General features: G+C 41.9%; 2 protein-coding genes across 8 annotated transcripts in view; one reads left to right on the top strand and one right to left on the bottom strand.

Annotated features, from left to right (window-relative positions):
- The first annotated feature begins 943 nt into the window (after positions 1-943).
- SEPP1 (selenoprotein P, plasma, 1) lies at positions 944-8,261 on the top strand. Of its 2 annotated transcripts, none has more exons than XM_005875999.2 (5): positions 944-1,051; positions 3,713-3,928; positions 4,706-4,918; positions 6,356-6,473; positions 7,577-8,261. In XM_005875999.2, the coding sequence occupies exons 2-5, from the start codon at positions 3,726-3,728 to the stop codon at positions 8,177-8,179; spliced, it is 1,137 nt and encodes a 378-aa protein (XP_005876061.2). In that variant the 5' UTR covers positions 944-1,051; positions 3,713-3,725; the 3' UTR covers positions 8,180-8,261. The 2 variants fall into 2 exon arrangements, with proteins under 2 accessions (XP_005876061.2, XP_014403007.1); XM_014547521.1 differs by having other exon boundaries at positions 7,577-8,152.
- Positions 8,262-8,375: 114 nt separating this feature from the next.
- Positions 8,376-15,149, bottom strand: part of CCDC152 (coiled-coil domain containing 152) — a 27,145-nt gene continuing 20,371 nt past the window's right edge. For all 6 annotated transcript variants that reach the window (XM_014547522.1, XM_005876000.2, XM_014547526.1 and 3 more), the window contains exons 7-9: positions 12,287-12,414; positions 9,849-9,932; positions 8,376-9,263 (exon numbers count right to left, since the gene is read on the bottom strand). In XM_014547522.1, the coding sequence (XP_014403008.1) occupies positions 9,141-9,263; positions 9,849-9,932; positions 12,287-12,414 (335 nt within the window). In that variant the 3' untranslated portion in view covers positions 8,376-9,140. The remainder of the gene's footprint in view (positions 9,264-9,848; positions 9,933-12,286; positions 12,415-15,149) is intronic.

Genomic DNA, 15,149 nt, shown 5'->3' with positions numbered 1-15,149 from the left:
GTTTTGAAATGTCCAGACCCTTTTCCATGTCCAACCACTGTCACTACTAACATTTATTTGTATGGTACTTCTTTTGTAAAGACTTTACATTAGAGCAAAAATTCTGTGGGATACACAGGTCTTCGGGGAGTAGGGCTTGTGTGGAAGCGAAGTGAGGCTTGCTTTCCCTCAGGTAGGAGGCCTATTTTCTTGTTCGTTTCCATAAGTGAAAAAGAGCAGAGATCCTGTCAGCTGCCTCCTGCACACCCGCTACTGGGGATGTGCCCAAAACCAAGGTACATGCCCTTGACTGGAATCAAACCTGGGACCCTTCAGTCCGCAAGTCGATGCTCTATCCACTGAGTCAAACTGGCCAGGGCAGATTCGAGTTTTAAACAGCAAACAATCTGAGCTGCTCAGTAGCAGCAGGAGACCCGGAGGCTTCAAACAGCAGGTGACTTTTCTAACAAAGTGCACAGTTGGGGTTAGGCTCGCAGCCACAGAGCAAAAAGGAAAAAAGGTTTTTTGTTTTTTTCTTTTTCTTTTTTTCTAAAGCAGTAGCTTAACTTGCGTTTTTTGGTTTTTTCTTTTTCTTTTTTTCTAAAGCAGTAGCTTAACTTGCTGGCTCAGCACATGTTTTTCCCTGTGATAGTTTGGAAAAAAAAAACGTGCCTTGGACGCCCTCTTTCCCCTTAGCCCTTCCTCCCGCCCCCGACTGTACCATTCAATCCGGGATACTGGGGTGACTAGAGAGGATAAGGAATAAATCAGTAATTGCCAAAAACGTTGCCCCCACGTTGCTCAGGGCAGTACCTGATCCTTTCTTTTGGGGGTGATTGTAATGATCAGCTCAGGGCGGTGCTCTGCTGACAAGGTCACAGCCGAGTGAGCTGGACTTGGGACTGTGTGGACTTGGGACTGTGGTTGGCGGGGGAAGGGGGCGAGAGAGGGGGAAGGGAGGAGGAGGTGCTGGGAGGTAAACAACAGGACTATAAATATCAGAGGTTCTGGCGGGCCCCGGCGGAGCGGCTGCTGAGCAAAGAGGAAGATCAGCCTCGAAGGGGCTGTCTGTGTAAGTAGGAATTCTGTGTTTTACATACTTGATTCTTTTAGAGTTTGGTAAATAAGATGATTCTGAGTCTGGTAAAGTGTTTCTTTCCTCTTAGAATAGGTTTTAAAAGAAGAGGTAGGTAAAGAAAATACAGAAGAAAGAGAATACAGCCCTGTTACACGGGGTGTGGCGGGTGTGGTTCTGTGGTGGGCACCTTGGTCGCTGGTGGTTTCTGCCGCTCTGCACAGCTGAGCTTGCAGGTGGGAGCAGGGGACGGGGAGAAATTGGACACTTTGACTCTGCAAAAGCGGTGATGTTCTAGGGGCAACATTGCATGTTCAAGCTTAAGTACTTCCCGCTGAAATGCAGAGTGAGGACTCGAAGGGCAAAAATAGCCCACAGAGTTGAAGAGTAGAGGCCATTCTACAGGGATTAGAAATGTCCGGGATATTGTGAGCTGTTGGAGAAAAGAGAGAAAAAGGAAGGGAGAGCAGGTTTGGTCCACTGTGCAGGAATAGTCACCCCTGCAAGAGGTACACACACTCATGTCATGATCGGTGCCTGGGACAGAGTTTGCAGTTCAATGGTGAGTGGGTGCTCTCAGGTGAATGAGGAAGGACCCTCGGACGCCCATCTGAAGTTCAAGGGAAGAGGATGGGAAAGGTTCTGCATATCCTGGTTTTTAATGGGGAATTCTAACCAAAGGTGGGTCTGCCTGTGGCCGGCAAATCAGGTTTTGTGATTGAAAGTGGTGAGATCGGTGACATTTATAAGTACGTTCTAATTATTATTGGATCAGATGCCAGTAAATCCAATTTGGTTATTTATCTTCGTTATTTTTATGTAACTGTCTGACAGCTGTAATTATAATCAAAAGTCTATTATGTAAAAAAAAAAAAAGATCTTAAACACAGTTGAACAGCCTGTCAGTTACAACAGAGGGTAATCTGCTCAAAGTGTGAACTCTAATCCACTACCCTCTGCCAATGGCTTGAGTTATTATTATTTTTTTAATCAAAAAACGAAATGAGAGACAGGAGTGAAATAGCCTTTTCATTTATACTCACTATGCAAACATTTGGAAAGCATTCTGTGGAAAAGTGAGAGTGCCAAGAGCCGACTTTATGCTGAAGGCTCTATATTGACTGAATTTAGATTCTAGGCAGTAGGGATACACTAGCCATCCCAGGAAGAAACAAAACGGCCTGCATGATTTTAATGCCCCCTTGGCCATTCTAGGGCATCGGCAAACAAACAAAAAGCCCTGGCTGCTACGGTTATTACAGGCGACCTACCTTCAAACTACCCCAAATCTCAGGAGCTAAGAGGTCATGTTTTAGAGTCAGCAAACCGGTTTGAATCCAGTCTTCCTGGGGACTTACTGCCTGTGTGGACTTGGGCAAGATGCCTAAACTCCCTCTGCGCCACAGTTTCCTCAACAGCAAAATAATGCTCACGTGGTTGTTAGGATGAATGGACATGATATACGCAATTGCTCAGCACTCCTGCATCCAGTTTTGAATGCTCGACAAATGGTAGCTATAATAAGGATAACTATATCAATACAAACACTATACTAAAGAATCCCCTAGATCTCATCTAGATATATCTTCTCCTTTTTAAAATATTAGAGTTTTTAAAATGTTATACTAGTTGGGGTGGCCTTAATAAATTATTTATTCTTTCTTAACCACCCCTCTCCTCATTTAGTTAGGCTCTTATCATGAAATATAAGTAGGAATTTTGTGGTGTTAAATAATGTGGAAGATAACCAGGTGCTATAGAGTCCCATCTATATCTAGCTGTGCATTGAGCCCCAATCCATCTGATCTTAGCCTCTTGATTTTGGGCTCACTCTGGGAAACTTATCATTAGCTTCCCGTTCTCTCCCTCCCTCCCCCTTAAATAAAAAGTGGTTTTCTTTTTTTATCCTACATCTGTTCCTGAAAAGGCACTAGCTTCCTAGCTCTGGAATTTTGTCCCCATCGCTTTCCCTAGTCTTACATTAAAATGATCAGGTGTGGATTTTTCTTTCTCTGCTCATCTCAGCTGAATGTGCTCTTCTCTTCACCACCTCTCTACAAGTCACCTGTTTTATCTGTAGCTGTCTGCTGAGAGAGCTAGCCCTAGCGTTGGGAATATTTCCGGTCAGGCCCATTTAACTTGAGAAGGTTTGCTCCTGAAGAGCTCAGGGCCTCCCATGAGCCACCTCCTTGTTTCATGCTCTGTTCATTTCTGTGCAGAATCCCCGATGTACCCTTTCCTTTCTTAGATTGGTCAAGGGTGGAAAGAAGCAATCAGAACTTGGTGTATCTCAAAAATCAAACCATGTTACAGAATGTTACTTAGTTATGGCGGCAGAGTCTCAAACTTTCCCACGCACCGTCTCCTGGAGGCAGGTTTGGCTCCCTTTCAGGCGCATCTCCATGGCGTGCTGCCTGTAGCATCTCGCTAAGCTGGACAGTTCAGGGGTCCTTGGACCCCTACCCTGCCTCTGGCTGACCTTTTCACCTTTCAGGGAAGATTTGGTGCATGTAGGTCCAACATAATGAGCCCAACAACGTGGCGACGGGACCCAGGGTTACATATTTATAGGAAAGAGAGTTATACTGGACTAACAGAAATGCCTGCTGAGGACCGAAGCCGTCCCTGAAGATGACAGAAAGCTCTTCTCTTTTTCAGGACAAGCCCAGCAATGTGGAGAAGCCTGGGGATCACCCTGGCTCTCTGTCTCCTCCCCTGGGGAGGCACGGAGAGCCAGGGGCAAAGCCCCTTCTGTAAGCCACCTCCAGCCTGGAGCATCGGGGAGCAGGACCCAATGCTGAGCTCCTCTGGCTCCGTGGTCCTGGTCGCCCTTCTGCAAGCCAGCTGATCCTTCTGCCTCAGGCAGGCCTCTAGGTAAGATGGACTTGCTGGGGTCTGGGCCTTCTTCAGGGAAACTCTGTTAAATACAGACACAAAGTAAAATAAAAATAGAAACAATATATTTATGAAATCACGTTTTTGGAAAAACCATACATCTTTGGATAGAACATGTTAGAAGAAAAAAGAATAGAAGGATATACGCCAAATGTTTACAGTGCTTTTCCCGGGACTGTGACAATTTTTTCTTCCTTTTGTGGACCTGTATTTTATACTGTCCTACTACATAGGTATTACTTGTGTAATGGAAATGTTCTGAAATGTACTCTGAAAATACCTTAGTCATTTCAGGGTAGCAAACAAAGATGAAGGCTTCGCCAGAGTAGAAGGAACACTAGACTTGCCACAAAGGTCTTGGGTCATTGAACAAGCATGTATATTTACATACATTTGTTAAATCTATATAACAAATATGTGTAAAAATATTTGTTGGGTTACTTGCCAGATATTGACTGGGTAGAATTCTTGGTAAGATGGATTAAAAATATACACTTCATAGGATTAATTTGAGAACAAAATGAACTCATGTTTGTGTAAGCATTTAGCATAAGGTTTTAACTGGGCACAAGTGCTCAGTAAATAATTTAAAAAATGAAAGTTTTAGTCCTTTACACAATATAAAGAAGGGGTATGAGTAAGTAAAACATAGTAAGAATGTTTCATGTAGAAAACAAAGAGTGAGGAGGAAGAGATAAGTCACTAATAAAATTAAGTGAGATTATTCTTTTTTTTTTCCCCCCCCAAATATTTTAGTTTGGAAGACCTGCGAGTAAAGCTGGAGAAAGAAGGTTTTTCTAACATCTCCTATGTTGTTGTTAATCATCAAGGACTCCCTTCTCGATTAAGATATAATCTTCTCAAAAATGAGGTTTCAGAACATATTCCTGTTTATCAACAAGAAGAAAACCAAACAGATGTCTGGACTCTCTTAAATGGAAACAAAGATGACTTCCTCATATATGACAGGTATGTACATACACACACATACACCCACATACAACACCAGAAATTAAAGATGCCTGCTTGTATTTAATTTAATAGAAATTGATTTGAGATAAGGCCCTTGATTTTATTTTATTACCAAATATTTAGTTTCAAAGTGAGCCCATTAAAATATTTGGTTCTGATATTTTTGAAATAATTTTTTCACAAAAAATTCACTATTCCAGTAGGGAAATAAAGAAAACTGACTATACTTTTTCCCCCTGTAAATTGGTGTTCTGGTTAAACACAAATGAGGATCAATTTGTATATCACATACAATTCTAATCTGAGAATTTTGCAGGAGAATAACTTTGGGGAGACTGGATGAAAGAAGGTGAAGGGATTAGCCAAAGAACATATATGCATAACCCATAGACACAGACAACAGACAACAGTGTGGTCATGGCCAGAGGGAAGTGGGGGCAGGGGCTGGGTGAAGGTTGGCAAGGGGGGATGGGGACATCTTGTAATAGTGTCAACAATAAAGAAAACAAACAAAAATAACCACACTTTACCACACTTTGCAGACCACTTGCTTATCTCTAATCTAATTAATAATTTTAAGACTGCATACCTGAATTTTGGAACTATAAACTGTGTTAATTATTTAGGGATAATAATTGAATCTGCTTTTGATTCCATGAACAAATAAAACAGTGCATATATTAGGATATTATTAACATTCCTAGTGGGCACTATGTTTCCTGTTGGTTCTTCAGAGATGGTGAGCCAGACTTGGCCAGGCCTAAGTCCTCCTTGGTCTTTCTCGAAATATTTTTAATATTATGTCATTCTTTTAGGACTTCAAAGTTCTACTGCAAAGTATAAGTATTTGCTATTCACAGAAAATCGTATATACTGGGTGAAATGTGTGCAAGAAGGACATTTCACCTCCACCATTTCTGAGCATGCCCAATGTTGTAACTCTGTGTCTTTCATTGTGAAGTTTTTGTTGCTTCAGATTTATTTTTGAGAAAATGGACCACTGACCAAGACTCTAGGTTGTTTTGTCAGGCTGTGACTTCTTGTGTGGACTTCGTGCTGCCTTAGCAGCTGTGAGCAGCACATATGATTTGCAGAGATTAATTTGTGATGTCAGTGGTTTGGGCATGGGTAGAATTTTTAGGTCAATTACAAAATTGTATTTGACCAAGTCACAATGACTAGACTACAGTTTTGATATTGCTTATAGCGATATATCTGTAACATTTCTAAAAGCTAGTGTTAGACTCACTGCATCTTGCTCTGACCTGAGCTGGCTGAGCGCCAGGGAGCTTGAGTCCCGCCAAAGAACCATTCCTGAAGGTCCGACCTTAGTTATGAGACCCCTGACCCTACACAGCCTTCTTCCAACTGCGCTGGGGCCGGAGCATGATACAGAGAACACTGTGATGACGCCGTCTTTGTCCTTTTTTCCAGGTGTGGCCGCCTTGTGTATCACCTTGGCCTGCCTTTCTCCATCCTAGAGTTCCCGTACGTGGAGCAGGCCATTAAGATTGCTTACTGTGAAGAGAAATGTGGAAACTGCTCTCTCACGGTATTTTCTTCAATGATTTTTACTGGGAGGAAAGAGGAGATCTTTAAGGAGTTATCGAAATAAGTTAATGTTTCATGACCAAGTTAGCTAGTCACTGTTGGTGTACTAAAAAGAAACTGCAACAGTAATTTTTATCATCACACACACTCCCTGTCATGTAACCTATTCTTTTTTTAAAAAATATATTTTATTGATTTTCCACAGAAAGGAAGGGAGAGGGATAGAGAGTTGGAAACATCGATCAGCTGCCTCCTGCACACCCCCCACTGGGGATGTGCCCACAACCAAGGCACACGCCCCCGACCGGAATCGAACCCGGGACCCTTCAGTCCGCAGGCCGACGCTCTATCCACTGAGCCAAACCGGTCAGGGCATAAGATATCTTTTCAAGATCCATATTGCCACTTTGGTCTAGAGTTTAGAGCAGTGGTTCTCAACCTTCCTAATGCCGCGACCCTTTAATACAGTTCCTCATGTTGTGGTGACCCCCAATTTCATTGTTACAAATTGAACATAATTAAAGCATAGTGATTAATCACAAAAACAATATGTAATTATATATGTGTTTTCCGATGGTCTTAGGCGACCCCTGTGAAAGGGTTGTTCGACCCCCAAAGGGGTCGTGACCCACAGGTTGAGAACCGCTGGTTTAGAGAGTGAAAAACAACTTAGATCACATGTTGCAGTTACCAGCAAGTGATGCTGCGAGAGTGTAAGTGCTCCAAGAACTCAGCCAACATAAAGGCACGTCAGTGTAAAATCCTGAGCGTGGTTCACGCAAGAGCATAGAGACAGCAAAGCGCAACCACAGTGTGTTGCCTGAACTGGAGCGGGGCCCAGGGAACGACTTCATGGAGCGAGGGCGCGAGGCGTTCAGCTTTTCCCAAGGCCTAGGCTGCCTGCCACCCTGCAGTTGGATCACGGCATTTACTTTGAGATGGGATTAGTTTTCTACTCGTTACTGAGATTTCTTTCCCAAAACACAAAGCCAGTTCCATCCTAGTGCACTAGTTGGAGTTTCATGGTAGCTCTGCAAATCATTTTTCGGGCATTCACGCTCAATCTATGCATGTGTTGATGAGCGATTGATAAATTTGTTTCAGACACTAGAAGATGAAGACTTCTGTAAGAATGTGTCTTTGGCTACTGTGAGAAAAACCACCGAGGCTCCGGAGCCACAACACCATCACCATCATCATCACCATCACAAGCATGGGCATCAGCACATTCCCATCGCCCAGCTCCCGGAGGACCAGCAGCCAGCGGCACCAAACGCGTCTGAGCGCGTCCCTTTTCCAGGTCTTCACCACCACCTTAAGCTCGAGAGCCCCCAAACACAGGGTCACCCCGTGCGTTGAGATGAGCCAGGAAGTGAAAGTTTACCACTCTCTTCTCCACAGAAGAAACTCTGAGGAAAGAGGTGTATCAATCAGTTACTCTGAAAGCTGCCCAGAGAGTCAGAGTCAGCCGCTAGCAGCTGATGCTGACACTGTCGCCATCTGGTATTTGAGCACACAGGGTCCGCAATCACCTGACAGTGTAGAGAAGCCCTCCCCTCTTTATGCAGCTGATTGGGGCTTTGGGCCGAGGAGAACGTCATTGAGTCTTGACAGTGACGCTTGCCTCCCGCTGCCTGACAGGCAGGTCATCTCGAGCCCACGGAAGCCAGCACCACCTGAAGCTGAAAAACTGAGGCAGAAATGTGACAGTGACCTTCAAACTAAATATCTAAACTAGAATATACTCCCAAGTCAGTCTAGACACAATTTCAGTTAGCATATTTATAAACTACCTAATAAATAATGGTAAAAGTTAGGAATTGGATTTGTGCAAATGAAGAAATCTACTATATTGGCTTCCAAATTTTAAGATTTATGCCCAAGAAAAATTTGACCCAAACCATTTTTTTTCATTAGAGGGCAACTGAAAGGTGATTGCAGTGCTTGGTTAGTCTGTCTTTCTTTTTCTTTTTCCAGCATTCTACTTGCATTAATGAGAACAGGAACATAAACTATGACCTAGGGGTTTCTGTTGGATAGTTAGCAATTTAGAATGGAGGAAGAACAACAAAGACATGCTTTCCATTTTTTCTTAATTCTCAAAACAATGTTACCTTTGTCTTTTCAATCTTACAGTTTTAACTGATTATACCTTTAAAGGAAGAAGTGAATTCTTGCTACTTAACATATGAGTACCTTGCTACTGACTACATTTTAAATATCCATTTATACTTTTTTATATCTAAGACTCAAATCTTAAATTTTATTATCACCTATGAAAGAAGGCTTTATCTATTGTTTTCTTTACCTTGCATTGTATCAAACTCTTTAAGATTTGAGAATGCCTGTCTTGAAAGATATAAGGGGAAAGAGAAAAGAATGTTGTCTATCTCTTGATTGCTTAGCAAGTATTTCCATAGTCAATGATGGTTCACTAGGTAAACTAAGTCCTATGAACCTGAACTCCGTTATGGTTAATACTATTAAGTAAGAATGCAGTATATAGTTGGCCATAGTGTGGATTTATTTCAATAAACTCAATTTAAAATGTCTAAAGCTGTCTCTTACATTGTTATTATTTAGGCAGTTTATCATATTAACAATAGAAGTAAAGTTTTCAACTGCTTTTAAAGGAGTTAAATAGCAACAAATGAATTTACTGCTGTCCTTAAAACCGTCTACGTTTAAGGTGAGGATCCTTGCCAACAGAGAGGCGCTGCTCCAGTTCTCGAATGGTGTTACGAAGAGTTGCAATCTCCTTGTTCTTTTCTTCTTGAAGATGTTGAAGCTTCTAAATAAAGCAGAAAAATTTTGCTATTGTAATCCAAAAAGGATAAGATTAAGTACAAGGAACAACAAAACAACAACAAAAACTAAACTTCTAGTTTAAATAGAAGTAGGTATTAAAAAAAGACCTTACATTTCAAAAAGTGTAATTTTGTTTTTGTGGGACTTAATGGGGTAAAATTGGCATAAGGATGCAAAAATACACATTAGCACCATTTGTTTTAGTTTGTTCCCTTCTCCCTAGAGAACTTGAAATTGTAAAGCATAAATAAAGAAGGAGTTGAACAAAAAGAAATCTACTGTGTACTGAAATAGCTTCAGAAGTCAGTCCACATTAGTTCAAAATACATCACAGAATTCCTTAGACCATCCAGAGTCAGAGGACTTCTCTAGTGTTTTAACTAACCACTAAGACTTACGAGTTTAAATTGAAAGTGACCTTTAAAGATTATTCAAAATCTAATCTTTCTGATTGTGTGATGTATTTTAAGAAAAAGTATTAAGTATATTGTTAGTAAATACTGACAACTTTTATGGAAGGAAACACACTAAGAAACTTTATTTTCTTAAGCATGGAAGAAAAACTTACCCTTCTGTAGATACTTTGTGGCAAAACAGTAGAATCTGGATATGATTTTGGTTTAGTTTGAACTCTTGCTAGTTTGGCATCAAACTGAATCAAGTTTAAAAAGAAAGTTATTGGGAACATTCTAGTTAAACAATTAGAAACACTGTCTCCATAAATATAAATACAATCCATTATATCCTTTGACATTTAATCTGTAATCCTATATAATAAAAGCCTAATATGCTAAGTGTCCAGTAGACCGGTCAGCTGTTCAACCAATCAAAGCGTAATATGCTAATGATATGCTAAGGCCGCTCAACCGCTCACTATGACGTGCACTGACTACCAGGGGGCAGACACTCTGGCTAGTGTTAGCTTGCTGCTGGGGTCTGGCTTAGCAGGACTGAGTGAGATGGGCCAGACACGCCCTGGAACCCTCCTGTGGTCCCTCCCTGGATGGCCAACCTCCCATGTCCCTCCCCTGCCCCAACTGTGCACCAGTGGGGTCCCTTGGCCTGGCCTGTACCCTCTCACAATCCAGGACCCCTCGGGGGATGTCAGAGAGCCTGTTTCAGCCCGATCCTGCAGGCCAGGCTGAGGGATCCCACTGGTGCATAAATTTGTGTAGCGGGCCTCTAGTTTAAGTATATTCGAGGTGTAACAGAAGATAGAAAAGTCTCTATTTAAGAAATAGAGCAAAGAACACCCAAACAAGATTAACCCTGGCTGCATGCTAAGATTACCTGGGGAGCTTTTTAAAAGTACCCAATACTGGGCACTACCCTAGAGATTCTGGGTGGGGTTAGCATCATCTTTTCTTAGAATATCAGGTGTTTCTATCATACAGGGTTAAGATATCTAGTTAAGAGGGTTGAGAATCTAGTTAACCTAAAGAGAGATAATGTTTCACATTACTTTGAGTGCTTTTTAAAAAACTATTTTCTTTATTGACTTTAGAAGAGAGGAAAAGAGAGGGAAAGAGAGAGAGAGAAACATCAATGATGAGAGAAAATCATTGATCGGTTGCCTCCTGCACGCCCCACATTGAGGATCAAGCCCACAATCCAGGCATGTGCCCCAATGGGGAATCGAACTGTGACCTCCTGGCTTACAGGTTGATGCTCAACCACTGAGCCACGCCGGCTGGGCAAAGTGTTTTTGTAAAAAAAATGTCGGCTAATTAACAGTCATGGGAGAAAACTCATATACCCTTCTGTACAGACTTTGAGACAGAATAATAGAATTTGGATTTGCTTTTGTTGATTTAGTTTGAACTCTTGCTAATTTGACATTAAACTGAATCAGGTTTTTAAAAAAATCCTTGTAAGTTCATTCTTACAGGCCATATTTTTGGCAAAATCTCCCATGATAACTTTTCCTTCAGGTTGAGTTTAGTGCAGCCTCCCTGTGGACTAAGAATAAACTGTCTGTGAGACTGTGTTCTGGTTTGGGGAGAGAAATGGATCATGACGATGAAAATAAACAGCAGGAAGAGTTCTGTCTGTCAGTCACACAACAGACTTGGGCTAACAGGGTCCGGATGGCAAATAAAATGCACATCCCAATCAAGGGGTGGGAAGGTAACAGCAGTTCCTCTGTATCTCAGCTGCCCATCCAGCCTTTCCGTGGTGTGTGGGTTCACTTGATGGAAGGCAGTAGCAACCACCAAGAGCCTCTGAAGTCAACATAGCCATCTTTTGCTTAATGATTATACACGTTTCAACACTACCTCACCAAGAACCCCCAGGATACCAAACTAGCTGGAACATGAAAGTAAGTCATCTTAACTAATGGTGAATTATGACACCATAAGGTAAAGTGGGAGTCAGGATGGGGGAATGTGATAAAAAATGATGGAAAGGGAGATTAGTAAAATTTAGAAAAAGCTTTAAGGAACAAATATGTTGTCAAATATCAGTATCTTTATATTTTGACACCTGGTTAAGGAACCTACTTAAGGGCTTTCCAGTCAAGAACTAGAACCTCAGCCTTCCAGATGCCCTATTTGAAGTTGCTTTAAATAAAAAAAAGTTTGGTTTGTCTGCCTCTATGATATTCTACACATTTGTTAAGGAGACATTTGTCTCTTTTTATCCTAAGAGAAAGAAATTTCTACATGTTTCCACCATTTCTGCAGAGGCGAGAGTAATACTAAGGATTAGAGACACTCCCCACTGGGGGGAAGGGGGACAGTCCTATGAAGCCTGCCTGGGCTCAGCTGTAAAATGCAGGTAATCCCTGCGTTACCTGACCCCCTCAGAGGAAACAATACTTCTCTAGAAACCAGGACGTTTGAACGACTGAAGAGCCCCACCTTCAGGCCAAGTGTTGAATGTCAGCATAGCTGACATTTGCGGAGAAGGCTACTTCCGAATTTATCTCACTGTGATAAAAAAATGCCCAAAGTACGGTCTAAATTAAGGGATGCATCCTCAAATGTAGAAGTCTTAAACATTTACCTCTAGCTGTAGTTTGATTATTTCAGTTTGTTTTTCCTTCTCTTGAATTTTTAACTTTGCATTTAACTCTGAAATTTCCATCTCCATTTTCTCTACCAGTTCTTTATTCTTTTCTTCATTTAATTCGACTGAATAAAACAAAGTAAATAAAATTAATTCACTTTAAAATTTAAAAAATCTTATAAGCTTATAGTTTTAGTATTTTAAATGATACACGAGAAAGTAAATTTTATTAATAAAAACACACAGTATTTTAGAAACTGTTTATGTGCAGCATACCTTTTAGATATTTTTGACAAGCCTTTGCCAAAAGCTTGAAACATAGAAGTCACCCATTGAATGCTTTTTAAATAAATAAACTGATTTGTACCCTTAAGCAACAATGGCCTACAGATTAAAGAGGAGATCAGTGGTTAAAGACGGAAAAAAGCCTAGGTTCCTAGGTCGAAAGGCCCCAAATTCCTGAACTGATTTGTACCCTTAAGCAACAATGGCCTACAGATGAAAGAGGAGATCAGTGGTTAAAGACGGAAACAAAGCCTAGGTTCCTAGGTCGAAAGGCCCCAAGTTCCTGGATGACTCTAGAGCCACGCCAAGCACCTGCTATACTCTGTTCCCTATAATTGGCCTCTCTGACATTCACATCATATTTTTATTTTTCATCAAATCTCCTTTTCTCTGAATTTCCCTATTCCTATAAATAATACCGTACCATCCAAGATGGGAACCTCAACGAACTTTTCGGCGTTAGGGAGAAAGGAAAGAGTCCATGAGTCTACAACAAGCCCCTCAGATAAGGGGCCTCCATCCACAAGGAACCCACGACCTATTTAGTTTCAGGCCTCACTTTTCCTCAGTTGAACTCTGTGTCTAGACTCTCTATCACTAGCTCTATCTCTCAGTCAAAAAGTTTGCCCACCCCTGGTCTAGACTCTCTATCACTAGCTCTATCTCTTTAAACACTGTTGCCAGGCTAGTCTTCCTAAAGTGTACCTCTAAGCATGGCCATCACATGTCAAAAGCTTTCAACCACTTCCCATTTCCCTAGCGGGACAATTCAAGGCCTACCCACAGGTTTTGGCCTTTCTCTTGCTGAACTTCTCTGTATAGTGCAAAGAAAAGGTAGGAAATGAGCTATGATTCCCTAGCATTTCTTATGTCTCCCCCTCTGTATGTCTCCGAGTTTATTTTCTCTTTGTCTAGAGGCTCTTTTCCTATCTTCACCAGTCAGCCTTACCCATATTCAGGATTTAGGAGCAGGGCCTAGCACTAAGGCCCCATCTTAGCCTGGGGTGAGGCAAAGTCCATAAGAATATATCTAGCTATCCAAACTCCACCTGGTCTCAGTCTGTACTCAGTATGTGCCTGAAGGCAGCACTGCTGCAGACACAATGCACAGAAGCTGTGATTACAACATGAAATGTGTCCATCTTCAGACACTATATTAGAGAACAGGTGTGTGGTTTTCTTTATCACAGCTAGGGGCCCAGTGCACGAATTTGTGCACCTTGAAAGGAACTGTGGGCTCCTCTGGCTGCGGCCCCAGGTCCCCTCTCTGCCATTGCAGCTCCCATGCGCTGATGGCACCGACCCCGCTCGCACCCGCTGATGGTGCAAGCGGCGGCTGCTGCCCTGAGTGTCCTTCAGGAGCAGGGGGAGGTGGAGAATCCCTCAGGGGCGATCGGGGCCAGCAGCTGCCGCTTGCACCCACTGCCACTTGGTTGATGGCACTGAGCAATTGGGGCTGGCACCAGGTGCAGCAGGTGTGAGTGGCAGCTCTGGTGCTGGCAGCAGGTGCGAGCGGGGCTGGTGTGAGTGCCAGGAGGGACCACGGCCCGTGGGACCAAAGAATTTTCAGTAACCACCAGAGGCTCGCCCCGATGACAGCGACTGGCGCCATGCCTTGGTCTGGCGTCCCCGCTCACCTGCCCCACCATCCCGCTGTGGCCATCACCCACCATGTTCCACACTCTGCCGCCTGCTGCTGACGCCCACCATGTTCCACACGTGCCCCCTGTTGGTCAGCGCATGTCATAGCGACCAGTTGTTCGGTTGTTCCGCTGTTTGGTCTATTTGCATGTTAGCCTTTTATTATATAGGATCACCCTGAAAGCTTTTGTTATCAAGATTCTGTTGGCCTTATGAAATGAACTGGAAAATGTTTCCTCTCTTTTGTTTGTTCATCCTCTGCAAGAGTTTGTGTAAGGTTGGCATTACTTTTCCTGGATGTTTGGTAGAATTTCACCAGGAAAGCCATCTGAGCCTGAAGGTTTTTTTTTGTGGGAAAAGTATCATAGATTTAATTTCTTTAATGGAGATAGAACAATTCAGATGTTCTATTTCCTCTGGTGTGCTTTTGATTCTTCAAAAATGTCTAATTCAACAAAAATTTCAAATTTATTAACATAAAGATGTTTGCTTATACAGTTAATTATGGAGTTCATTCAATTTGTAAAGTTTAAAATTATTTTCTTTCTCATTTCTGATATTGATTAATTGTACTTGCTCCATTTTTTTTCTTGATCAGTCTAGATGGGAGTTAATCCATTTCATTAGTTTTTTTTTTTCAAAAATTTTTGGATCTGATTATTATATATGTGTTTGTAATTTCAGTAATATCTGACTTCCTCCTAATTTCTTCAGGCTTAGTTTGATATTTCCCTCCTAACTTCTTGATATAGGTATTTAGATAATTGATTTAAACATTTTCCAATATTTGTATTTAAGCCTATAAATGTACCCATAAACACAGCTTTATCTGTGCCCACAGTTGTTTTTTTAATATTTTAAAATTGATTTTTTAGAGAGAAAGGAAGAGAGAGGGAGAGAGAAATAGAAACATCAATGAAAAGAGAGAAACATT

This window comes from Myotis brandtii, unplaced genomic scaffold (assembly GCF_000412655.1).
Source record: "Myotis brandtii unplaced genomic scaffold, ASM41265v1 scaffold478, whole genome shotgun sequence".
Lineage (NCBI taxonomy): Eukaryota > Metazoa > Chordata > Mammalia > Chiroptera > Vespertilionidae > Myotis > Myotis brandtii.
This window is presented reverse-complemented; position numbering and strand designations above follow the sequence as displayed.